Genomic DNA, 26,954 nt, shown 5'->3' on the forward strand with positions numbered 1-26,954 from the left:
TACAAGAGGTTAGAGTACTTGACCAAATGACTGTAATAGCTATAAGCTTATTAGAAGTTCAGTACTTTCTTACAGTGTTGAAAATGAGCCTCAGCAGAACTAGTGGCTGCATCAGAAATGCACTTGAAAAATTGTTACACCAAATGTGAAAATATTAGCTTTTTGAGTGGAGGGATTGATTCATATTTTTTTTTCTCTTACAAGTAATTTCTTCCAAATTAAGTCCAAAAATCATATATAACCTCAAATAATTATTTCTTTTTGTATTATTTGTCAGACGTTGTTGACTGGAGAAAATAAGTAAAATTCTAATTGTTGGGTGTAACATCATTTGTTTGTTTTTCATTACAGATACCAAGGAATAATCGTCTGATGTATATTCATAGCTATCAGAGTTACGTATGGAATAACACTGTGAGCAAGAGAATAGAAGAATATGGGCTTAAAGCTGTACCAGGAGATCTTGTTCTTAAAGGAGGTAAAATTAAATGTTGCTATATGTATCTTTTATGGCATGTGGTGTTGTCAATATTAACCTTTATTTAAAATCAAACTTGTTTAAATCAAATACTACTTTAAAATAAGTCAAGAACAAATGTCTGTGACAGTTCAAAAAACACAACACATGTTCATGTTAATCAGAAAATTGCTTGAATTATAGCCACAGCTGTTCATATTGAGGAAGCAGATGTTGAGGACTATACTATCCATGATGTAGTGATGCCATTACCTGGGTTTGATGTTATATATCCAAAGCATAAAAGTAAGTATTTCTTTTTCTTTTTAATGTGTATAATCATATAACATCTTAGTTCAGCATAAATTTTTAAATAGATTAATTCTCATTTTGGAAAAAAATAACTGTTAGCAGTGGAAGAGAGGAAAGAGCTAAGGCAAAGCTTGAATAGTCTAGTCCACCCATCAGTTCTTCCTAGCTGCAACAAAAAGTTTGCATCATTTGTTTAATTGTATGCACCTGTTTTATATCACTTTATATAAAGAGGCTTTTGAAAAAGCAACTCTTTCTGATGAAAAGTACAGTCAACCTAGAAAGAAGTTTATCTGCAGGAAATGTTTGTTTTAAAAATAACTTTTTAAAGTACTTCTGTTGAAGCAGAAACTTGCATCCATTAGAGCAGTGCTTCTCAAACTATCTGATGTGACGGACCGGCAATTTTTTTTCCAGTGGGCCAGGGACTGGTTCAGCTGGTGGCACCAACTGCATGTAACAGCGCTACACAAATGTGCGACCGGCTGTTTCTTTCTCTTTCTTCACCTCGCACGACTTGACGTCACCTGGAGCGTTGGAACATACGAACTGTGGTGCTATGACATCAATGTTATGTTTCTGAAAATATATTTCTTTCTTTCCTGGCAACTTGCTGCAGACCGGCAACCGGTGGCTCGTGGACTGGCACCGGTCTGCGGACCACCACTTTGAGAAGCACTGCATTAGAGGAAACCAAATTTAGTCCAAATATATCTTAACTTTTATTTTTAAGAGCTTTTATTTATTTATTTTTTAAATACTATCCTTAATTATTCTATATGCAGCATAGTTTGGTTTTAAAGTGTGCTCACTGGTGATAGACCAGCTGCTAATATTTTCTTGCACACAACTCTACTTCAATATTGAGGCAATTCATTCCTGATTATAACTTCCTGACCATGTGAAAGTTATATGTTGGCAATGAATTTGATCCAGTAAGTTTTAAAATACAAAGCAGATGCCATTTGTGGAGAGAGAGAGAGAGATTGAACAGTGTTTCAGCAACCAAATGTGCAAAGTATACATAGTAACGCTTTTTAAATACCAGTTTAATCCATTACAAAGCATCTGTTTTTATATGATTAAAGCAAGGGTGTTAGATTTACAGCCTACAGGCTATACCTACCTTGTAGAGCCATGTTGTGGGCCTCAGGAGTTGGTAGAGGGAGCAGGAATTTGGAGGAGAGTTCTGCCACCGAAATCCAGAGCACAGAGCCCCCATTGGGTGTGTGTTGGCAGGCTGGAGCTACTTGCCTCACCACTGTTCATTCCATTGCCTGTGAGAAGCTCTGCAGTCTGGATCCTGCAGGAATGTGGCTTGAGTTTGACATCCCTGAATTAAAGGAGGTATAAGGCTGTTAAAACATGGTTTAGCATTATTAGGGCATTAATTTAAATTTCCTTATCAATTTATTCCTGTGCTTTTAAAGTAGTTTTCCCACTTGGCTTGTTCCTGTCACTTCCAGCAACAGGAACAATTATTTCCTGTTCTTTTCTTTCCTTTTCCTTTTCTTTTTCCTTTCCTTTTTCCTTTTTTGAAATATGTGTGGTTTTGCAAACTGCTAACTTTCAGGAATTGTCCAGTAAGATGCCAAAAACCATAAGGTTTTTTAGAAGAAATAAATGTATAGTTCTCTTATTATGAGGTTTTTAACATAGATTACAGTTGTGTTTTCTTGATCAGGACTAGAAAAATATTTTAATGGAAACAGATTCTTGCATGATCACATGACTCCAGCAGGTGGGGCTTTATGAAAAAAGATATTTTACAGGAGTTGCTAACATTGTATATGCTAAATCTCTTCTGAGATCTCAAGAATTTTGAAAACAGGGGAATAATTGCTTGTAAATTAATATTTTTGAGTGTTCTGCTAAGACTAAGTTTACTTAATGTTTCATTTATTTAAAGATTCCTTTTATTGCAGTTGGTGATGCCTACAAGGAAATGCTAACTGCTGACAATCTTGATATCAACAACATGCGACACAAAATTAGAGATTACTCATTATCTGGAGCTTACAGAAAGATCATCATTCGACCTCAGAATGTCAACTGGTTAGTAGTAGTATACAGGGAAATATATTTGAAATAGTAGGATTGCAAAAATGCTAACAGGCCTTGTTCTCCTGTGCATCTACTTCATGGTTAATATTGCAGTTTGTTCACTGGCATGATATATGTGAATCTTTTATATTTTTTGCATATTATGCCCAAACTAGGGAACTGTGTGTTAAACTTATGAGTATTGAATACTTCAAAATTAAATATAAAAAGGTCTTGTCCTGTGTCTTATAAAGGGAGGTTGTTGTATATGATGATCCTAAAATCCCATTATTTAATACGGACTTGGACAAATTGGAGGAAAAACCATTACCTGTCCTTCCTAAAGGTAAGAGTAAGAATATTTCTATGGATTTTTACAGACCTGGTGTAGTATAAAGTTTGTTAGAACAGTATTGCCAACCCCAACCCTGTCAAAAATTGAAACAAACTCTTCAAAATCAAGAGATCTGAATGTGAGATGCTATTTTTGAAGGGGGGGGGCAGGGAGGGTGTTATTTGTGAAGTTGTGGGTGTGTGTGGGGACAGAGTTTGGAGACCAAGGAGGGGGGGGAGGGTCCCTGCATACCCTGGCAGGATGTGGTATACTGTAGGTCAGGAGCAAGGGGCAGCAGCGGGGCTGGGGGGGTTGTGGCTTGTGAGCAAGGAGCAGACAGACACACAGAAAGGCAGGCAGAGGCAGACGGGTTGGGTCAGGGGTTGTGCGACACAGCTGCAGGAGGCTTGTCCAGAGGCACAGGGGAGGGGTGGGAGGCTCCCCACTCCTGCATGCACCTCCAGGGGAGGCATGGGAGGCCCCTGGATTTGTGCCTGGGGCAGAGGCAGGCTACAGGCTGGGGCTCTGCACCCTGCTGCCTTAGCCCTGGGAGCCACACAATGCCACTGGTTGGGCAAGGGATGCATGGCCAGTGCATGGCTCCCAGGGCAAAGGCAGCAGAGCCCCAGCCCACAGCAGGTAGCCTGCCTCTGCCCTGGGCACAAATCTGGGGGGCACTGGCCCTCCTGCCCATGGCTCCCCTAGGGGTGCGTGAGCGGCAGTGAGTCGTGCCCCCCCCCCAACCTCTCCCAGCAGCTCTGTCCCATGACCCCTTAGGGCCCCATTCACCCCAGCCTCTAACCTGACTCCCTCCCTCACTGTGGGGGCCTTGCTTGAGTCCAGAGAAGAGCCACCTGTATGATCAAAGACTTGCAAGGCAAGCCATACAAGGAAAGACTGAGGGACCTGGGACTCTTCAGCCTGAAAAAGAGAATGCTAAGAGGGGACTTGGTAGCAGCTTACCACTACATCAGGGGACTATATCAAGGGCTTGGCGAACAACTGTTCACCAGGGCACCCTTGGGGAAAACCAGGAGTAATGGCCACAAGCTCTGGGAAGACCATTTCAGGTTTAATGCAAGGAAAAACTTTGTCACAGTCAGGGTGTCCAGACTGTGGAATAAACTCCCTCCAGAGGTGGTACAATTACTTACCCTGGAAATCTTCAGAGGAGACTGGACAGTTACCTCGCTGGGGTCACTTGACCCCAGTTGTCTTTCCTGCCTAGGGCAGGGGCCTGGACCCGATTTTGCAAGGTCCCTTCCAGCCTCCTACAATCTGTGAACCTCATGCTAAGATTACCACTTTGAGAAAATATTTAAAATAGGACAAATGATGTGATGACAGAACAGCATCAGAAATGTTTATTTGCTTCTTTCATACCTAACAGAGGGTAAATTCAGGGCCTTGAAGATGGAGTTCTCTCTTCCTCCTTCCACTTACGCTACCATGGCAATTCGAGAAGTCTTAAAAATGGACACGAGTATAAAAAACCAGACACAGCTGAATACTACGTGGCTTCGCTGAATGAATGCTGTAAAACTACATAAAGATTTTAAAATATGAATGAGTTTTCATATTTTCCTGTCCTGTGCAAACCATTGAATATTTTTAGAAGAAAAAAGTTTGTATTTTTTTAAGTTTTTTTTTTTTTTAGCTTAAGCATTTAATTCAATAATTATTTGCAATATGGGTGTTTGTAAAAAACAAAAAACAAAAAAAAACTTAATGCTTTGGCTTTCTTAATTACCTGAGCCCATAATGTACTTAAGCTCTAGCACAACTACAGTTTAAGAAGAAATGGGCTTAGGACAGCAATCTCAGATTTTTGGAAATACTAAATTGCTTTTCTCTTTATAAGTACAGAGAGCATTGAATATACTTTCATCAGTTCAGCACAGAATAAAAGTCACTGCAAGCATGCTAATGTTACAGAGAAGAATTATTAAATACAATTGAAGAATTAATATTTATTTCAGAGGAGTACATTTGAGTAGCGTTGGAATGCCAGTAGCATTTGCACTGATTGGTAAATGAATCGATTGGCAAAACTTTTAATTCCTTTTTATGTGATGTAAACAGATACAGCTATTTTTAATTATTTGAGCTCTAAATTTTATTATGAAAATATTGTGCATGTTTTCATCTCTAAGAGTACTTGTACAAAAGAACAGGTAACAAAAACAAATTAACCAAAAAGTCCAGATGAGTATTCATGAATAACAGCTAATTTCTGGGCACCAGAAATTTGGTGGGTCCATTGCTGGCAGTGGATGAGCTGGGCAAATCCAATCTCCCGGCACCAAAGGATTAAAAAGCCATTCTAACAGCAGTTCTGTTGCATTTTCGATGTTATAATTTTTAAAAAACCAACCAAACACACTTGTTTTCTGCTGCTTGAATTAATAAATTGTGTAAATAGTCCAAGTTGTTTGTGTCTTCTTTTGAGCATTGGATTTGTGTGCGAATAATACAAAAACATAAGTATCTTTTCTTGAGAGGGGGGGAAAAAAATGAACTGCCCGAAGTATCGGTGGAGATGCAGTATGTGCTTGCAGGTGGATGCCATTTTTTGTTCCTAGTATGGCTGACCCGTTCATTTCTTTAAAAAAAAACCCAAAAAAACTCTCAGCTGGTTAAAGGCGACATCCTGGGTGGGCTGGTGCCCCGACCCGCTGTGGCGGTTTGCAGAATGGTGTTCAGTAAAACAGAAAACTTCCAAAATTTTGACTCTAGTTGGGAGCAGAGGGAGATGCCTTTGGGGGCACAGAGGTGTTTCCACATCTCAGCACACACTATTGTAGCTGCTCCCAAACTTTGTGTAGACTTCTGGCTGCCCTAGAGGCGCCCTTGGGCAATGCCCACTCCTGCGTCCCGCTCTTTTTGCCTATAGCAGACATGATGGAGCAGGTTTTCTGTGGCAGAACAGCACAGCTAGGCTTCCTGTGTGAAAGCCCTGGGTTAACTCTGCTCCTCGTCAGAGCACTGAGGCCGGGCTCTTTTTGATTCAACCAAGCTGCATTAGTTGGTCTAATTAAAGATCTGGGATTTACCCGCGGAACCTCGCCTGTCACCGTCCTTAGACCAGCACAGCGCCACCCTCCACCCCTCAGCCTGTGCGCCGTCCTCGAGACCGCCTCAGGATAGCCCGGGGGCGGGAACCTGGCTGCCCCTCACTGCCCTGCGCGTTGCGGCGGGGCGGGGCCCGGCCCAACCCAACCGCGCTCTCCCATTGGCCACGGGGCGCGGGGCTGAGTGCCAGGCTCCGCCCCTCGCTGGGGGTGGGGCGAGGCGGAACTGCAATAACGGCAACAACCGCCGGAGGGGCCTCCTCGCGTGTGCGTCTCGCGCGTGGCAGGTACTCTGTTCTAGCGCTGTAGGCACGTGACCCGCGCGCTCGGGCGGCTTCGCCACCTCTCGCGGGACCTGGGGCTGTGGACGCGGCCGGTAGGGGCGGGGCTCAGGGCCCGGCGGGAGTGGCGGCGGCTGCAAGCGGAGTGGGGGGAAGCCCGGCCCGGCCTGGCCCGGCCCGGCCCGGCCCGGCCCGGCCCTGCTGCAGGTGCTGCGATGAGACTCGTCCCGGTGGGCGGCTGCTGCGCGAGTCGTGCGACCGCGGTCACTCCTCGCGGGGTTTGGGGGTGGCGCTGCTCCCACAAACGGGCCTTGCGCTGACTCGCGGCTGCCCGCAGCGACAGCGACAGCGCGGCCGGCAGCCCGCTCCGCTCCCCTGCCCTGCCCTGCCCTCCTCTCCTCTCCCTTGCGGCTGTGCCGGACTGAAGCAGCCAAAAGGCACTAAGGCAAAGACACCGCCTGCAGCGTCACGGGCCAAGCCTGTCCGCTGCTGGTGCGGTGACCAGACTAACGAGTATAAATGGTTTCTAGGTTTTTTTTCCCCCTTTTCCACGCGTTTCTTTCAAAGAAGTTTTAAGCTAATGTTCAAATGGCCGCGGGTTTCTTCAGCTGCCTGCACATATGAAATATTTGACACATTTTGCACATTTTTAATCTGGTGGTTGAGGTAGGGATGATAACCTGACCAGACAGCTCTCGCACGTGAATTTCACTGTTTTCAAAGCTGCCGAAGGTCGTTGCAGGAGTTGGACCAACATTTTCGATTATTTTTTTATATGCTAAACCAAAAATAAAATTACTTATTTACTAGATGTTTGTTGCAGCTCTTCCCAAAACAGGCTCAGGGCGGCTTACAGAAAAAATAATTTATGAAAGCAGATCACACGCGCACGCATACACTCACGCACCCCCTCACCTCCTGTATATCAACAGTATGCATAAACTCCCCAAACACAGCTCATCTTAGTAAATTGAGTAGGATTGCTTACTAAATGCCTGTCCAAAAATCAAGTAGCTTTTAGAAATATAGTGTCAGAGGAGTAAAAGCTGGTTAACTTTTCTTGCTCGTAGCTGTGTTTTGGTTCTGTGCACTCGTCAGCCGATGAGTGTGTGTGTGTGTCATACTTTGTGGATCAAAGGCCATATCCCCACAAAAACTTATGCATGTGGATAGTCTTATGGAAGCAGTATTTTCACAGAATAGTTTTGAACTGAATTTTCTCTGGCCCTATTTCACTCTGGTGGTCAGTAGTTCTGTGTTGGTGGTGGCTAACTAAATATCCTGTAATTCAGTGCTGCAGGTGAAGAAAAAATGGCGGCCATTAAAGTTGGAAGACAACTAGTCGCTAGAGATCCAGATCACTGTGATATACCCTACTATGTATCTGAATTTGTGGAAAGAGAAATTGGAAACGATCGTAATTCCCTAACAAAACTTGGCATGCTAATAGAAGAGCTCTCAGAAAACAAAAGGCAATTGGAGGAGCAGGTAAGCATTCTCACAGTTCTCAAATTCACTAATGTAGTAAAAACAGTATGACAGAAGAGCAGGGGGGAAAGCTTGCATGTGGCTGCTGCTACCCACCACACTGCGCTACCTCCGCTCCACATGCAGCCACCACCCCCCACTCTGCATATGGCTGCTGCCACCAACTCCGGCTCCATGTCTGGGTGGAAACCCTGTGCCCTCAGGTAACCCACATTTTTACAGAACCAGCACTCCCTCGTTCCCCATTTGTGCCAGATATCAGCGATTTTACTGTACGTTGCCAAACCATATATGTACTTACTGTATTTATTCAAATCCAAAACGATGCTTTCTCCCCCTGTTTAACATGGTGGGAAAAAGCCCCTCATCTTGGATTTGAGTACAGGGAGGTGGTGGCGGGGAGGCAGTTGCTGCAGCTCTGGCGCTGGCCCTGATCTGGGGTCAGCTGGAACCACAGCTACTGCTACTGCCCCTGCCCCCTAGTGTCTGCACCCTTGCCATTGCTTTCCCTGCTGCAGCACTGTGTGTGGGGGGAAGAGATTTAAGATGGAATAATTAGATTCTATATATGGAAAATTAAAACAAGTGTATACATTTTCCATATATAGAATCTAATTATTGCGGGTTGTTTTAATTATTGAGGGTTGTTTTGGATTCAGGTAAATAGTGTGTTGCAATATTTTAAGTAATGCCAGAAAAACTGCTGGTTTTTTTACATCCTTAAGTAAACAATCATGTATATTTTACTGTGGAGAGGGGAGGGGTGTGTGTATTGAGCTCCTGGGAAGGAAGGAAGGAACAAGTTAGAAGTTTCCTAAGTAAGCTAGATATTTAAAAATCAATAGCTCCTTAATTAATGAAGGAATTGGCTGAAATGATTGCATAACCACTAGCTATTGTCTTTTGAGAACTCATAGATGTTGTATGACGTCCCAGAAACTGAAAAAAGGGAAAACAGAGGATCCAAAGAATTACAGGCCAGTCAGTCTAAGTTTGATATCTGGAACAATACTAGAACATATCCTCAGGTTATTAATTTAGTAGCACCTAGAGATTAATAGGAGATAGTAGTAAGTAAGGCTTTGATACTATGTCATTCTTGTGAACTAGCTCAGCTCAGATGTGGGGTGGAAAATTTTCCAGTGTTTTATTTTTATGTGGGAAATTTTCCATTTCTAAAAATTCATTGTTTCATAAAATTCATAATTGATGCCAATACAATATTAGGCAAGCTTGGCAGTTTCAGAGTTGTAATTAATGTTTTTCAGGTGATTATCCCTAGGAAGTGTGAGAGAGAGTACATATGTGTTTTGTTGATTTGTAAACAGGAGGGTAAATACACTTGCATAATAACCGAAACCAAAAATCAAGTTATGAATTCACCTAGTTGACTGTGCAGGTCAAATCAAAACCAAAGCACAGCATATTTCATAGATTTCATAGACATTAGGGCTGGAAGGGACCTTGGAAGATCGAGTCCAGCCCCCTGCCCAAGGGGCAGGAAGTCAGCTGGGGTCATAGGATCCCAGCAAGATAAGCATCCAAATTTCTCTTGAAGGTGTTCAACATAGGTGCTTGAATATGTCCAGTGGCAGACTATTCCAGACCTTGGGGGCTTAGACAGTAAAGAAATTCTTCCTTATATCCAGCCTGAAATGGTTTTGCAGTAGTTTATAACCGTTCGACCTTGTCATCCCTTGGGGCGCTCTGGTGAACAAACGTTCCCCCAGATACTGGTGGTCACCCCTGATAAACTTATAGGTGGTCATCAGATCACCCCTGAGCCTGCACTTTTGCAGGCTAAAGAGCCCCATAGCTCTCAGCCTGTCATCATAAGATCTGTTTTCCTGACCTCTGATCATGCGCGTGGCTCTTCTCTGAACTCTCAAGCTTCTCCATGTCCTTTTTGAATTGTGGGGACCGAAACTGGACGCAGTACTCCAGCTGTGGCCTCACCAAGGCCGAATACAATGGGAGCATGACATCCCAGGATTTGCTTGAGAAGCATCTGTAGATGCAAGCCAGCGTTTTGGTTGCTTTACTAGCCGCAGCATCGCATTGCAGGCTCATGTTCATCTTGTGGTCAATGCTGACCCCCAAGTCTCTTTCTTCCATAGTGCTAGCCACTGTAGCACTGCGAGCCTATAAGGATGCTGCAGGTTTTTCCTCCCAAGGTGGAGAACCTTGCATTTTTCAGTGTTAAACACCATCAGGTTCTCATCTGCCCGTTTGTTGAACCTGTCCAGGTCAGCCTGGATCGCCCTCTTATCTTCAGGTGTGGATGCTTTGCCCCAGAGTTTGGTGTCATCGGCGAACTCGGCCAGTCCGCTTTTGACTCTAATGTCCACATCATTAATGAAGATGTTGAACAATATGCGTCCAAGGACAGAGCCTTGGGGGATCCCACTGGTCACAGGGCACCATGATGATTGACTTCCGTCTATTACCACCCTCTGGGTCTGACCACGGAGCCAATTCCCCAGCCAGTGGATCGTGGTGAACCCAAGGCCACAGTTGGCCAGTTTTGCCAAGAGGTGATCATGGGATATCAGATCAATGTACAGTTCTTTAGGTATGCTAAAATTAGTGTATCAGCAGTTTTCAGTGCCTTCATTTTTTTTTCTTAAATTTAAAGCAAACAGTGTGCAAACACACATGCTATTGTGTATTGTCTGTACATTTTTACAAGTATTCCAATAAAAATAATTTCTTTCCACATAAAGCTTTGAATTTGTTTGAATATAACATTTGAGCCACATTAAGTGTGCTGTATTTAATTTTTTTCCTAACAAAATATTTCATTTCAAATACTTGTGGCTGTTGGGACATAAAATTAACATGGGGGTACTTTTGTAGTTTTGTTTACTAAAAACGAGTCAAATAAACATGCTAATCAGATCACACTCTACTTAGGGCACTAACTCTGACTAAGCTAATAAAATATAGTTTAGATCAGGGGTAACTGGATCCAGGCCTGGGGGGCTGCATCATCTGGTTTGGGGGGTTCCTCACAGGTCCAGAAATTTAGCATTAACTGCCGCTGCTCCCGCGTTGTTAAATTTCCAGATGTGTGGGGAGCACTGCAGGCCAGATGACACAACTCCGCAAGCCAGATCCAGCTCGTGGACTGGCCCCATTCAATGGATCCAGATTTGTGGGACCAGATGAATTGAACACTGCTGGTTTAGATGAAACTAATATAAGTTGGGTGTAAAACTATTTGGAGAATTGTGCTCAAACAGCAGTCATTAATGTCTTAATGTCAAACTGCTAGAAGGTATCAATTGGGATTTCCCAGAGGTCTGCCCTGGGTGGAATACTGTTCAGTAGCTTCTTAACGCCATTCTCCAAGTCATTGATGTGTATATTTATTAAATTTAAGGATGCCACCAATCTGACTGGGGTAGCAGGCACTTTAGAAGACAAGATATAGTTTGGATGATCTAGTTGTAGATGGTTCTGCTTTGAGCAGGGGTTGGACTAGATGACTCCTGAGGTGCCTTCCAACTCTAATTTTCTATGATTCTGTGATTCTATTGATTCTATGGTCCTGTGATTAGGATTCAGAATGACTTAGCAAAGCTAAAAAAATATTCTAAAGTCAATATGGATGAAATTGAGAAAAGACAAATACAAAGTATTGTACCTAGGAAGAAGCAGTTTAAATGCATAAATACAAAATGGGGAATGAGTCCCTACAGTACTGAAACTTAGGCAGTGATTGGGGGCTGTAGTCTGTGGCAAGATGGTTGAGTCAACAATGTAATACTGCTGCAAAAAAGCGAATAGCATACTGGATGTATTAACTGGAGTATTGCATGAAAGCCATAGGAAGCGATTCTTCTACTTAATTTGGCAACAATGAGACTTTCTTTGGAGTACAGTGTTTAATTTTGGGTACTACAGTTCAAGAATGATATGGACAAGCTGGGAAGTATCCAGAGGATAGCAAAAAAAGGTTTAAAAGTCTAAAAAACAAGATGTCTGAGGAAAGGTTTGAAGACTGGGGACTACTTAGTTTACAGAAGAAAAAAATGAGAGGAGATATGATAAGTTTTCAAATATGAAATAGCTTGTTAAAGAGGCCGGTGATCAGTTTAGATGTCCATTGCCAGTGACAGAAAAAGGGATCAGCTTATGTTGCAGTAGATTCAGGTTAGATATTTAATCTTGATTCCTAAATCTGAGACTGGGTAAGCACTGGAAAAGATTACTTAGAAGGGTTGCAGAATCGTTGTCATTGGAAATTTTGAGGTGTGGGTTAGGCAGACATTTGTCTGGGATGGTTTAGATGAAGATGAGCCTACTTTTAGGAGAAGGTTGGACTAGATGACATTCTGAGGTCTCAGTCCTGTTTTTCTACAATTTCATATTTTTGTTTAATTTTTTATAATGCAGTACGTTTTTGTGAGACCTATTTCTCTTCCATTAATACAGGTACTTACTGTTTCATCAGAAGTTCCCAAAAGAATTCAAAATGCCTTAAAGAATGCAGAGGATTCTAACAAGACTCTTAGTCAGCTCCTGGAAGAAGAAACTCTCCTGTCTGAATCAATTGATAATCACCTATTGAAAGCACAGCCATGGATGGAGGCTCTTGATGTCTTGATTAGTCAAATAGAAGAAATGGAACGACACCTCGCTTATCTGAAGTGGATTTCACGAATAGAAGAACTAAGGTAAAAAAAAAAGCCATTTATATTTCTAAATATCTTATTTTGGCAATTTTGCATCTTACTTAAAGCTGTAATCTTAAATAATCAAGTTTAAGAACATTCTTGGAACTGTAAATGCTTCTTAATTGCTAATGATTGAGAATTCGTATCTCATTTGAGGAAGCTGTTACTTTGACTTTCTAATTTGGTGCATCTTTGACAGTAGTAACTATTTTGTATATGGGAGGGGATTGGTGAAGTGTAAGTAGGAAGAAATATTTACAGTAAGAATCTATTTAGTTGGTTGTAAATTGCCATATAGGAAATGACATAATCAGCGTCTAACAGGTTAATGGTGAGGAAATGCAGGACTTCAGAGGATATCTGAACAGAAAGAAGGGCTTGTATATTATGTAGTTTGACATTTTGTTCTTATTATTTTGGAGTTGGGAAGAAAACATCCCTTTAAAACATTATTTAAATGAATTGTACTTAGAGATTAAATAAAACTGTTTCATCAGAAGTTTCAGCCTTACTCTTCAGTGGTTCTGTTGGCTTAGGTCTGAGCCAAAAGTATAATTGGGTGCCTCATGTATACTCACAGTACTGATATAGCTGGTCAAAAATCAATATTGTAAAAAAGCTTAATTTAATTCATTACCCAATAAGGTGAGTAATATGTAATGAATTTTGCCATCACTTTGCTTTATTTTATAGTGATAATATTCAGCAGTATCTGATGACCAATAATGTCCCAGAGGCAGCCACTACTTTAGCATCCATGGCAGAACTGGATATTAAGCTTCAAGAGTCATCTTGTTCTCATCTTCTCTCTTTTGTGAGGTCCACTGTTCAATTCTGGCATAAAATTCTTAAGGACAAACTTTCAAGGTAGGGAATGCACTACAATTCTCTTATTTTTACATTTTGCTATAGCATTGCTTCTTAATGTTTTCAGAGTCAGGGCACCCCTCCACAACTCTTTTTGAATGTGGTGGCATCCCCAGTTGAGAACCACAATTGGTGCTCAACTTACTAGTTAAGAACCGCTTAGGTGTTGCCAACGCCGGGTAAAAGTGCTACGTGCCTGCTTCACAACCACACTAGGAAGGGCGGTGGCACATCTGCAGGCTTGTACTGCATTAGGGTTTTTGATCAGCCTAAAGCAGGCAGGAGAGCTGGCTCTTGTTGCAGTCTTTCACGCCTGCATGCGTCTCCCAGAAACAGGCGTGTGGGACAGGTAGAACTGTTCCATATGACTCTCTTTTGGTAAGGGGATGTGTGTGTGTAGGCGGGGGGGAGGAGAAGAAACAGCGTAAGCCAGCTCTTTTGCTTGCTTTAGGCTGACCAGAGAACCCTAATGCAGGAGTGCTCACATGCCAGTCCTCCTGCGTGTGAGGCAGTTTTATCTGGTTGCTGCTCCCCCAACAGCAGTGCCTGTGCTGTTGCACCCTGGTTGAGAACCACTGTACTATAGCTTCATGTTAATGGATATATTTTCTGTTACAGTGATTTTGAGGAGATATTAACTCAGCTTCACTGGCCATTTATTGGGCCACCACAGTCTCAGGTTTTTGGCCTTGCTGCACCAGGCAGTGCTCCAGATGTATACAATAATTTGGAGACGCTATTTTCTCAACTTCTGAAATTGCAAACCTCGTATCCTTATTTAATTGATTAATTTTTTTCCCCACAGTGAATTTTAGTAGAAACAGTGAACAAACATTAAAGAAGAAATGTATGGTTATTTAAAATGTTTATATTTAACTGGATGCTGCTTTTGCAAGCTAAAGTGGGTTTGAGGATTTGATACTTAAGAATTGATGCATTTCCTGTTTCTTAGAAATGGATTAAGATCATTAATACTTTTCACATACTCCACTGAAGAGTCCTTAGTTGGTAAGAAAAAAAAAAAAAAGTTGTTCTTTGCTAGTTTGTATCACATAAATCAGTGACCAAAAGCTGAAATGATCTTCTTCTGCACTATTAATCCCCTGAGCTCTTGCTGCGTTCTATCAGTATATTAATATGTATGTGGGATTGTTAGAGGGCTACAGGTTTTGGCAACACTGATAAAGTAGATATCCTAACTAAATTGCCTTGCTGTCACTTAATATGACAAATTGGTCCTCAACAACCTGAATTGTTTTAAATACATAATTAGCTATTTCTATATTAACATATTTGCAATGTTTTGGGAATATGGTGTGTATAACATTGATTTCAGTTGACTAGAACTGTGGTTCTTAACTGTGTTGGACTCAGAGCATCCCTTGATGCCAGTGCTTAGCTTTCATTTCTTGACTATGGAAAAATAGTGTGATTCTTCTATTGAAAAAACAACTCAGAAAGACCATAACAAATCAAATAGGAATCCACAGTGCCAGAAACTATTTGATATTTCTGTGTTGACCTTGCAAATTAAGTAGGTATTTGCACATCTAACAGTGCTAATACTGAGCAGCACCTTGGTTGAGAATCCTTGGGCTAGGGATATCTGGAACTTGTCACAGGATGGGGTCCCCAGGGATGGCCGTGATACCCCTAGGGCTTCTTGACCGTGCCAGTCTTGCCAAACAGGCACCCTCTTTCTTGCCCACCACGTCTTGCTGGTAATTTTAGTAAATTGGGAGGCTGCCCTTGAGTTTGTATTTTGGACATGGTCTTGCTGGACCCTGCTGAACCCTGTGGGTTCTTAGATCCCTTTGGCATCCCAGTTCAAAATGGGTGACTCACAGGACACTCCCAGCCTTATGGGCTAGATGCGTGACTCCAGAACCACCCCTTTGACCATGCCCCAAGCCTTGCAGATGGTATTGCCACGCCCCACACTGGCTCCAGGCTCTCTGCAGCCCCTTATCACCATGCCCCACACTGGCGCTGGGGTCCCTGCAGCATCGTGGGCCCCCAGTGAGGCCTCCTCCTTCCCCAATAGCCTCAACCCAATCCATCAGTCAAACAGCAACTAAACTCTGAGCCCCTGGGCTATAACATAATAGAAACGGTTCCAGGTGTGCTCTGTCCCTTTAAAACATCAAACTTCTCCCAGCACTAAGTGCCTTATAAGCCAGGGTCTCGGGTGAGCTCCTGGAATCCCTTAATCCTACCGGAATAGAACAGGCAGCCAAGCCTCTCTGGTGAGTTTCTTCTCCAAGAGCTCCTTCCCCCCCTGGCTCCTGACAGAAAACTCAAACGCTACTCCCAGCCCTGGGCCCTGCCTCTTCTGGTCAGCTGACTAGGTGTAGGCTAATTTACTTGTTAGCCTGTTGCCATAGTAAGCTGCACCTGTGGGCTTCTGTCTGGCTCTTAGGACTCTCTCCATAGGCAGTTTCTGCTCTTATAGGAGCAGGCACCTTAGTGTCCTGCGACACCATGATACTAAGATCTAATGCTTTTATAAATGGTCTGTCTATCAATAAAATATTTTATCCTTGACTCTCAAGCCTTAGAGATGAACTGATAACCAAACCAAAACAACTGCCAGAAAAGTATTCTCTTCCTTCATCACCACCTATTATTCTGCCAATGCAAATCATGCTAAATCCTCTTCAGAAAAGGTTCAGGTATCATTTCACTGGGAACAGACAAACTAATGTTTTAAGCAAGGTAAGGGAAAAGCAGTCTTGATTTCATTACAGTTTTACCGAAAACTAAACATTTCTAACTACGGGACACATACTTTATTAAAGGTTGTGGCTGCTTTTTTTTTTTTTTCTTTTTCTGGAATGCTTGGGGCTCTCCATAACCATTTACTTTGTGCATGTGGAGGGAACACAAAATTTGGAGAAGCTTCACAGGTCATGCTTTCCGCATGGCAAGTTGGTGCACTGTACAGTTTGCCTGCCTGGGCAATGGGAAATTCCTGTGCTATACTTGCTGTTGCCCTCTATCTGGTGGGGGGACCGATGCAGGACCTACTGTAGCATTAGACAGATTCCACAACTTGAAGAGGGTGGATTTATTCCCTCTGAATATGTGGAAGCTCTTTTTCACCTTTCTTGGCTGCGTGATGTCACTGGCGTATAAAAGAGTATATTTGGTTTAATGTCATTATCTTCAGTACTTTCCTAGGGTTACAAGTGTTAAATTCTGCCACTAAAAGACTATATTTGGTTTAACGTCATTATCTTCAGTATTTTCCTAGGGTTACAAGTGTTAAATTCTGCCACTTTTAGTGGCCTGAGTCTATATAATTAGTCTTTTTTTTAGTTTGTCTTTTTTAGTGTTTAGTTACCATCCCATATTTGGAAAAAAGATTTGATTGATTTATTTTTTTTCAATGCCATCAGTGTGTTCAAGGGGGTTTTCAGCTTGGTATATGACTTAGATGCATTTCTACAAGAAAACAGGTCTTATTCTGTTCTCAGATCTGCTGTAGTTACATTAGGAGTAGGTATTCTGGATCCATGTGCTTGGATGTGACATTACTGGATGAACTTGTAGATACATTTTCACAATGACAATAGTTCCTGAATGTGTTTCCTGATTACTTGTGGATAATTGTGAAATGATGATGTGACATACTTTGACATCAGATTATAGGGAATTTTCATAAGCAAACTAGGGAAAATACCATAAGGTGAGTGCTGAGCTGGCTTAAAAACTGCTCTTAGGTATTAGAGGTTCACTATCAAAGTGGCAGGGTACTTTGGATCCCATAAGAATCTGTTCTGGTTTGCTTATAGTCAGTATTTTTGTCAAGGACTTGGATGATGAAATAGGGAGAGCAAATAGTGATGGATAACAGCAACGTGGAAGGTATCTCCAGTTCTTTTGGAGGACAGGATCAGAATTCAAATTAATCTTGACAGATTGGATAAATGGTTGGAAATCAACATTATGAAATTTAGTAAAGACAGTTGATAAATGGTACATTTAAGAAGGAGAATGCGAAATAGGGAACAATCCAGGGATTACGGTGGATCACAAATTGAATGAGTTGTCAGTGTGATGCTGGGGTGTTGTTTTGTATTTTAGAAGAGACAGTCTGGTATATGTTAAGTGTCATAAGTAAGACGGAGCAGAATTACCTCCTACTTGGCACTGGTGGGACCTCAGCTGTAGCATGTGTACCTAGTGTTGGGCATCACACTAAGATGTAGACTGACAGCTTCCAAGAGGAGAGCAACAAATAAAGTAAGAAGCTCATACTTTCCTTATGGTTGACTTCTAAAGGAGCTGTTTTCCTGTAGTGTACAAAAAGAGAAGGTTAAAGAAGGACGTAACGATCTTCCGGTACATGAAAGGAAGAAGGGTGGTGATCAGTTGTTCACCAGGTCCACTGAGAGGAAGAGCAAAAAGGAGTGGGCTTAATTTGCTGTTTGAGTTTTAGGTTGAATACTAGGAAAACCTTCGAACTCTAAAGCTAATGAACATGAGGACAGGCTGCCTGGGAAGGTTCTTGAATCCTTACGAGAGGTTTTAAAGAACAAAGGTGGCCTAGGTGTCGTTCAACCTGCAGGTGCATGGACTAGATAACATTTGTAGGACTTTTCCCAGCCCTACTATTCTGTGAATATGAAGATCCTATTACTGGGGTTTGTGGGGAGTCCTGGCTGGTCACGTACATGTGCTTTGAGGCCGGAGGGGGGTGCTTTAGTTAGAGCAGTTCCAAGAGCCAGTCTAATTAAAGCACCCAGAGCATCTCGTGTCTCAGAGTCCCTGCACTTCAAAATGGTGGTGGGGGTGCTTTATCTGAAGCTTGTTGAATGAGCTTCAGATAAGGTAAGGTGCCCCTGCCACCATTTTGAAGCCCAGGAATGCTGATACACGAGACGGGGGAGGCTGCTGGAGCACAGTAATTGCCACACTCCAGAAGACTTAATTAATTGAGTCTGCTCCCACGTACTGGAGTTACAGTGCATAGGAGCAGCCTCCCTGCTCATGTATAGGCACCCATAGTGATTGCTTTCCCACCTTTGTTCTCGAATTATTTCTGCAAGCTTTTAATTGTAAAGAAACAAAATGAAGTATCTGGGAGTGCTTCCAGGCCATCTGTTTCCAGTATCATTGAATGCTATGTAAAAGATGAGACAACTGGTATTTCTGTCAGCTCTCTTTTCAGCATGGTATTTTCTTCTGTCCCCTGGAAAAGAGTATATGGTGCAGTCAGGAAGCCTGTACAAGGGAGAGAGGAATCCAGTGACATGGAAGCAGATGCAGCAGAGTGAAAAATGGAAAGGGGAGATAAAATGAAGGGCAAAACTAGGTAGTGTGTTCCCCATGTCATTTTAAAGCAAAGGACAACATTTTTCATTAAAACAGCTACAGGTACATAAATAATTCCATGTAAATGTTTGCAATATTTGTAGTGGGAAAGGATGGATCTGTGCTTTAAAAAACAAGAGGATTTGTTTACTCCCCGGAGTAGACAAGTCAATAGTTTTGGCATAAGCATACACTTCTGTATCTCATTCACGACCACCATCTCCCCTCTGCCCCCACGCTAAACAATATAACCCTCTCTCCTGAACCTTTTTAAGTACAGTTTTTTGGTTGGAAAACAATTCAAAATTCCTATATTTATATATAAATTGGCAATCTTTAACTGTTTTCCCTGGACCTCCCTTACTGTTTTGCAAATTCTGATTGCTCTTATATTCTGGATGCAATATTTTAAAGAGTTGAAAACATTGGGTAGTTTTACAAGTCTATTATGGCTTCTGTTAGTTAGTTAGTTTTTTGAAATATTTGTGACTTTTTTTTATAAACAATACTAAAGGTACATTTTCTAACTAGTTGTTTGAATCATATTTTTATGTTTCTTTTTGCTTGTAGTTTGCAGTAGATAATACAAGTGAAATTTGTATTCCCATTCCTGTATCAGTTGAATAAATGTTATCTGGATAGCGTTAATGTTAATGTTCTGACGCTTCTTTTTACGTTGAAGCCTGAATGGTACCTAACCCAGGTCCTCATGTGGATTGGAAATCACACTAAGTTTCTTGATGAAAAAATCCAGCCAATATTGGACAAGGCAGGCTATTCAGTGAATGCAAGGGTAAGAAAGTATGTTCAGTTTTACATGGCCATATTCTAGCTATGGTGTTAGCAAGTTGAATTGATTTCAATGGGTTTATGATTAGCTTGAACTGACCTCCCGAAAGACGTTTTAAAACTACATAAATACTGACATTTCAATACTTTGACTTTTTCTTATTTTTTTCTTGTAAAAGCTTGAATTCTCCCGTGCTCTAGTAATGCTAATTTTGGAGAAGCTGGCTACTGATATTCCTTGCCTGTTGTACGATGATAACCTGTTATGTCATCTTGTGGATGAAGTGCTTCTGTTTGAGAGAGAGCTGTACACTGTTCATGGATACCTCAGCACCTTTCCCAGCTGTATGCATATTTTGTCGGAAGAAACCTGCTTTCAGAGGTGGTTAACTGTGGAAAGGAAATGTAAGGCTTTTTTATGATTGTTTTAAATAAGGCAGAAGGCCTAATTGTGCAATGCTTACTCAGTCCCAGTGAGGTTGGTTAACTTGCATGCCTGGGGGATATTATATCAGACCCCTAATTTTTATACTGTAGGGCTGTTGATTAATATTAAAGCAATATTTAGTGATTCTACCACAACCTGTAGTTCCATGGGATTTAGTAATTTTATTCCCCTGGTAAAGTTCCCATTTTAAGTGTGAGTGTCAGTGGGCCTTTAAATTTATAGGATAAGACAGACGACACCCCCCCCCCCCCCCCCATGTATGGTAAAGAGAAAAAAGAGGGGGGATTAGTTTTGGGGAGAGGAAAGGAATAATGAAATAGTGAAAACATAGGGTGCAAATAAAGAACACGTACAGAACAACACACACTACAAGCTGTTGTAGAAAAAAAGCAGTATGAAGGCAGGAACTGAAAGAATTAAAAAAGCAAATAACCTGGCTGAATAGAGTGCAGTGAATGTATTTGGCTTTCAAGAATATTAATCAGAGTTTTGCTGGGCAAATAGTTTTTTTGTAGTAACTTTATATAATGTTTAATGCCATTTGGCAAATCTGACAGGAAAGGGATGACATTAAATAATATATTTGGGTAGTAAGGTACAGTGTGATGGGTAGAAGTAGTGGTTTGGAAAATGTTTTCATCTAAGTACAATACCCAGTGTCTGTTCCTATATATGGCAAGGTTTTAGTTTTTGAGTGCAGGACAACAAAGTGCTTTACACTCAGACTAGCAAGGCTAATCATCAGGATAGTAGGAACAGGGTAAATATTCAAGCCAGGTTAATAGTAGGAAAAATAGTGGCTTTTTAAATGCTATAAAAATGTTAAAGAATAATAACAGCAGAAATGGGCATGAGTTTTTTGTATTTGAGTTGGAAATATTATTGTATTTAAATCTGAGTGATACTTTTAGTAAGTCATAACATTTAGGATTCCTTTTACGTTTTTATTAAAAGCTGCAATTGACTGAATTGTTAGAAGAGATGATAAATTTGTAAACTCTAAAGCAACTGCAAGTAACACATCTAAACTTTAAATTATTTAATGTTTCCTTTGCCTGTCAGTTGCTCTTCAAAAAATGGACTCCATGCTTTCCTCTGAGACTGCCTGGATATCACAGTATAAAGACATCAGTGATGTAGATGAAATGAAAGTCCCAGGCTGTGCAGAAACTTTTATGACACTGTTATTTGTTATCACAGGTAATTATATAATTTGAGATATTTAACTTGCTACTTAAAATGAATTCTGAATAATTCAAGAGCTCCAACTTAACAAGGAAATTTACATTAAGTGTTGGTGGTTTGGGATTCATCAAAGGAATAAGTTAGAAATGTTGTGGTGTTTGCATTTTAACAAAGAAATAAATTTTTGATAATTTTGTTTTGAACTTTATGAATAATGCAAGTGAGAGTGATCAGGCCTTCATATTTGGCAAAAATTGGTACACTTTTGAAGTGCTAATGTTTATAAAGAAATATATTTTTTATTCATAACTAGAAATATTCCTTAAAATTTGAAAGAAGATAAATAAAAATCCAATGTATTTATTAGAATTCATTATAAAAAAAAAAAAAAATCCTGTTTGTTTTCAGGAAATCAGCTCTGAATTCCTGCACACTTAGCTGCTATAATGTAATTTTACCTGTTCCATAATGTGGCATTAAAGCAGATTAACAGTATGGTGACTTCTTTTTGCATACTAAACTTCTGTCCACCTTATCTTTTGCGGAGATGTTGGGGGTCCACACAGTGTTCCTAGGCTGTTTTGAAGTTTGATCTTATTTTGTTTTAGTGAGATTCATACATGTAGGCCCTAATCCTGCAAAACCTTACACGTGTTTAACTTGACACATGGTAAGTGGTTCCCTTGATTTCAGTGGAAGTATGTAGTGTGTCAGTATGTGTATAAATCTGCAGGAATGGGGGTTGTAGTAATAATTCAACTGCAAATCTTTATCTTTCAAAAGTTTAATTTGTTTTGGAAAATCAAAACTTCTTACAATCCTCTCTCCAGACAGGTATAAGAATCTTCCTACAGCTTCTAGAAAACTGCAGTTCTTGGAGTTACAAAAAGACTTAGTTGATGATTTCAGGATACGATTGACTCAGGTTATGAAGGAAGAGACTAGAGCTTCCTTAGGCTTCCGATACTGTGCAATTCTTAATGCTGTTAACTACATAGCAACAGTATTATCAGACTGGGCTGACAATGTTGTAAGTATTATTGTTATATAAAGAAATGAACTAGCTCTGTCATGTGCTGCATAATTAGTGGTGCTGGAAATAAAAAACACTTCATCTGAATATTTTAAGATACAGAATCAATCATGACAAAAATAGAACTAGATTCAGATTTAATAACAGATGTTCAAGTTTCTTGCCAGAGTCTAAACAGTGCTTAAATGCCACAGTTTACCACAATATATTGGAAAGCCTAAAGCTGAGGGGTCTTCAGAAAATTAGTTGTGCAATGTGGTTGTTTTGTTGTATGGATTCATCCTACAGAAAATAGATCTGCTAAGGATACTTAGATTGAAGAAGTGGGCAGTATATATGTGATAGGTCAGTTGTTTCTTGAATACACAGCTCAACTATGTATTAAAAAAAATAAAAGAACAAAACCAGCAAACACCTCACCATTGCTACAAATGTGGATCCTGCTAAAATTTAATCAGTTTTCTTTGCAAGTCAGGCCAGGAAGCAACACTCCCAAACTAATTCTCTGAAGTGTAGCATCATACACTTCCAGGTTATAGCAAAGCTGGTACATTTATGGGTTAATCTGCCTTCATGGTTTAATGAGCCAGTGCAGACTGTGCAGAGCTCCACGTATATCACTTAGACTGTATGGGCACATGGGTTTGCACTAGTAAGCCCTGAGGCAGAATTGGGGCTGGTTTCTGTAGATTTCAATATAGGTTTCCCTCGCTTTGTGTGGGTTCTGTATGTGTGAATTCACTTTTATGCGATGGCGCTTTTTACACCCAAAATTCGTTATATGTGAGGTAAATTCACTCTCATGTGATCAGTGTGGTGGAAGCCCGCAGTCAGCTGCATTAAGCGGTGCTTTGTGGGAGTGATATGCACCAAAACATAGTCTCCTATGTGGATCTCTGCTCCTCACTTGTTGTCTGTGACATGTTTTTGTAGTTTCCATTCCCATTATGATAGCACCCTGTGCTTATGTACTGTCTGCTGTTGGTGAGTACCAAAATTGTCTTGTAAAAGTGGTAGAAATGGGTCTGGGATTCAGTACAGTCGAGGTCTTGGAACATATCCCTATTTGTTACATTGTAAAGTAACAAATGCAAATTCGAGTTATGCACCATTTTCCAAGAACGCATGTACAGCATAAAGCGAGGGAAGCCTGTATGCAGTTTCAGTAGTAGTCTCCCGTGACGTAAATGCTTAATGAGTCACTAGAAATTGTAACATTCACAGTTTAGCATGCAGAATATTAGCTATGTAGACAAGGGGTGTGCAACGTACAGCCTGCAAGCTGGAACCAACCTGTGATGGTGGTATCATCTGCGTGCAGCTGGGCCTGATGTGTCCCCTTCTCCACCTGTGCTATGATGCTGTCTTAAGGAGTTGTGTTATCACTGGACCTACATGTATTAAAGTATCAAAAAAAGGTTGTCATCTGCTTAGAGGTGTTTAAATCTTGCTTGCTTTGTTTTTGTAGTTTTTCTTGCAGCTTCAACAAGCAGCTCTGGAAGTGTGTGCAGATAGTAATGCACTTAGTAAGCTACAGCTAGGGCAGCTGGCTTCTATGGAGAGCTCTGTCTTTGATGATATGATTAACCTCCTAGAACGCTTAAAGCATGACATGTTGACCCGTCAAGTAGATCATGTCTTCAGGGAGGTCAAAGATGCAGCAAGGCTGTACAGAAAAGAAAGGTGATTCTTTGATTTTATTTGGAATATTGATGATCATTATTTCTAGTACGCAATTTTGAGTTAACATTAGTTTGGGGGGCAAATAGCAGGTAAGATGTGGCTTTCTGAATAAGCTGAGATCAGTATAGTAGACTTTGAAAAATTATTTTTTCCCTGTTCCATCAAAGCAGTTTCTAAAGTACAGCCTTGCCAGAAGTAGGGCAGCTCTTTATTGGAAACCCCTGCCTGACTCCTGTTTTGGCACTGTTTCTCTTTGGAATATTAAGCAGCAAATATGGAAAGGCCTCTACAGGCTGCCTGTTTTGTGAAGGCCTGAATGTGACTATCTGAATGTGTTTGCTCTGGGGTAAAATTTGCAAGTTTTTTTTTTTTAATGTTCTTTTTTTATGATGCTAAACATTTTTGCTCTTTCTCCTTCTGAATGGCTTTTGAGTTCTTGATACTACTAGAATGAATTTGAGGAGTATTTGTTCATAGTGCTGAACAATACTTTGGCAGGAGAAGGCAAAAGCATAAGAAATTATTGTATTTGCTTAAATCCAAAACTACCTTGAATTTAAGGATCCTCCCCCCATTAGATTCTGTACATGGACACCTATGCATTTGTTATATATTTATATTTTTCCATGTATAGAATCTCATTTTTGCAGGGTCATCTTAGATTTATGCCCCCACTGCTGTGGTAGGGAAAGAAGTGGCAGAGAGACAGATAGCCCAACTCTTGTCACTTGCCCTCCTCCCCCCCCTCACTGCTGCTGCTTACCCTATACACATGGTGGCACCAGTCTGGGGCAGGCAGTGATGGTAGCCCCAGCCCAGCTCCAGGCTGGGCCAGATGCATAGCAGCTCTGCTGCTCCACAATCTCCCCATGGTCCCCGCTGTACCACTTGTGGTCTCCCTGTACCTCCCACTGTGTGCCTCCTACCATGAGCCAGCAGCCAGGCAGTAGAAGCAGCGACAGCTCTGGCCCCAGGTTTCAGGTCTGGAGCTAAAGCTGCTTGACCCAGGATAGTACTTGAATCCAAGACAAGGTTTCTTTCCCCCTTCCCCCTCCCATGTTGAATAGGGTAAAAAACTTTGTGTTGGATTTGAGCATATTGGATAAATCTGTGTGCAGTTGACTTTTATAAAAGACAGGCTTCATCTTGGTTGCTTCCCCAGGAATAACTGTATGATAACACAGTTTTCATTGTGCACCTGTTTTGTGCAGGTGGTTATCTTTGCCATCCCAGGCGGAGCAGGCAGTAATGTCCTTATCCAGCACAGCTTGCCCAATGTTGTTGACATTAAGAGACCGCTTGCTGCAGCTAGAACAGCAGCTGTGTCACTCACTGTTTAAAATCTTCTGGCAAATGCTTGTGGAGAAAGTGGACATGTTCATCTATCAGGAAGTAAGTCTCTGCAGAGATGTAATCTGTGCAGTACAGTGAAGGTGAAAGTGACTTGCACTGTTAATATTTTCTCATCTACTAATGTAGATAATTTTGGCGAATTACTTCAATGAAGGAGGAGCAGCACAACTCCAGTTTGATATGAGTAGGAATCTGTTCCCTTTATTTTCACACTATTGCAAGAGACCAGAAAACTATTTCAAACAGTAAGTATGCAAGTTTATAAAGCATTAATATTTCAACATGTGGCTCTGAATCAGTTACTCAGGAGATGGGAGGCAAACATATTCTGTCCCATTCATTTCTTGTTAGTAGTCTGTAGGATATTCCACGTTCAGTGTTTACAGGCTCTGGACGCTGCACAAAGCTGCCCTATGAGAGAATGCAAGAAATGTGCTCCTCTAGATAGAAAAGGATCACTCTTCTTTGCTGAGATGAGATGCATATTTTTTTTAATGAGCAGCTGAATAAATTTGAATGTGTAGCAGACTGAATGGGATCTGGTCCACAGTGTACCAGTAATGGGGAGGGGGAATGACAGCTATTATTTGCCTTGACATAAGTTGTGATATCTTTCCTCTTCAAGATTCCTTCTTTCTTGCTGTCAAAAGAGGATGTCATTTACTTAATGACCCCGCTCACACTAGTGAAGTAGCTTGTTCTGTGATCCCACGTTAAGTAAACATTTCTTGTATCATTATGTAAAACTTGTATTTTTTCCCTCCCATAGCATAAAAGAAGCCTGCATTATCTTGAATCTGAATATTGGCTCTGCCCTGCTTTTGAAGGATGTACTAGAGTCAGCCTCAGAAAATGGAACCATCTTAAATCCAAACCAGCCATCTGCCACAGCAGCTTTAAATGAACTTGGAGTTTATAAATTAGCACAGCAGGATGTTGAGATACTGCTTAATTTGAAAACAAACTGGCCAAATACAGGAAAATAAGTAAACATCTCATAAAATGATTATTAAAATGTTTAGTCCAGATTATTTATTGAAATAACAATTAAACCCAACTGTATTATGTTAATATAGTTTTTGCATTACTTTTAAAGAATTGCTACTCTACACTTAAAGCACATTGGCTTGATCTAGTTTTATGCCTTAATTTTGCAAAATTTGGGAAAAAGTATATATGCAATATTTAAAAACTGAGTTAATTTCTAGTTCAGTAAGTACAGTTCAAAGAAACTAAAACAGACTTGACTATGTTCTCTGTGTATAGCTGCCCTGGGGTACAGGCATCTACATGATGGGGATGAGAATATATTTCTCGTTAACCTAGAGGTCTCCATAGTAGATAATTGCTTTCAGGTCACATAGATGTTTTCACAGCTTAGCAAAGAATATGGAGTAGACAGCACATATATTACTGTGTACAGGGATAGACACATTCCACATGAATTCGTGATTTGGTTTGATGCGTGGAAAGTTACAGGTTGGGAATTGCATACCCATATGCGTATGCAGAGACTTATGAATAAGGGGAGTCATGTGTTTGCTTTCTGATGATTTGAAATTAAGCCTAGTCATTGGGCATTTTTGACCACCTGCTTCCAGAAGTGTCCAAGGCC

At 41.0% G+C, this 26,954-nt stretch overlaps 2 protein-coding genes across 10 annotated transcripts in view; both read left to right on the plus strand.

Annotated features, from left to right (window-relative positions):
* The window catches only part of PUS7 (pseudouridine synthase 7), a 32,159-nt gene extending 26,586 nt beyond the window's left edge, over window positions 1–5,573 (plus strand). For all 6 annotated transcript variants that reach the window (XM_006265208.4, XM_019487463.2, XM_019487462.2 and 3 more), the window contains 5 exons: window positions 352–478; window positions 662–763; window positions 2,695–2,824; window positions 3,067–3,158; window positions 4,537–5,573. In XM_006265208.4, the coding sequence (XP_006265270.1) occupies window positions 352–478; window positions 662–763; window positions 2,695–2,824; window positions 3,067–3,158; window positions 4,537–4,673 (588 nt within the window). In that variant the 3' untranslated portion in view covers window positions 4,674–5,573. The remainder of the gene's footprint in view (window positions 1–351; window positions 479–661; window positions 764–2,694; window positions 2,825–3,066; window positions 3,159–4,536) is intronic.
* An 855-nt stretch (window positions 5,574–6,428) lies between these two features.
* Window positions 6,429–26,410, plus strand: RINT1 (RAD50 interactor 1). Of its 4 annotated transcripts, none has more exons than XM_014606497.3 (14): window positions 6,429–6,504; window positions 7,791–7,986; window positions 12,424–12,665; window positions 13,359–13,532; window positions 14,151–14,300; window positions 16,091–16,247; window positions 19,531–19,641; window positions 19,817–20,042; window positions 21,148–21,285; window positions 22,101–22,300; window positions 23,772–23,986; window positions 25,198–25,378; window positions 25,466–25,584; window positions 26,109–26,410. In XM_014606497.3, exons 2-14 carry the CDS (start codon window positions 7,810–7,812, stop codon window positions 26,323–26,325), a joined length of 2,307 nt encoding a protein of 768 aa, XP_014461983.1. In that variant the 5' UTR covers window positions 6,429–6,504; window positions 7,791–7,809; the 3' UTR covers window positions 26,326–26,410. The 4 variants fall into 4 exon arrangements, with proteins under 4 accessions (XP_014461983.1, XP_059581847.1, XP_014461982.1 ...); XM_059725864.1 differs by lacking the exon at window positions 6,429–6,504 and adding an exon at window positions 6,547–6,593; XM_014606496.3 differs by lacking the exon at window positions 6,429–6,504 and adding an exon at window positions 6,602–6,705.
* Window positions 26,411–26,954: the final 544 nt, after the last annotated feature.

Source organism: Alligator mississippiensis, chromosome 4, assembly GCF_030867095.1.
Source record: "Alligator mississippiensis isolate rAllMis1 chromosome 4, rAllMis1, whole genome shotgun sequence".
Classification (NCBI taxonomy): Eukaryota; Metazoa; Chordata; order Crocodylia; family Alligatoridae; genus Alligator; species Alligator mississippiensis.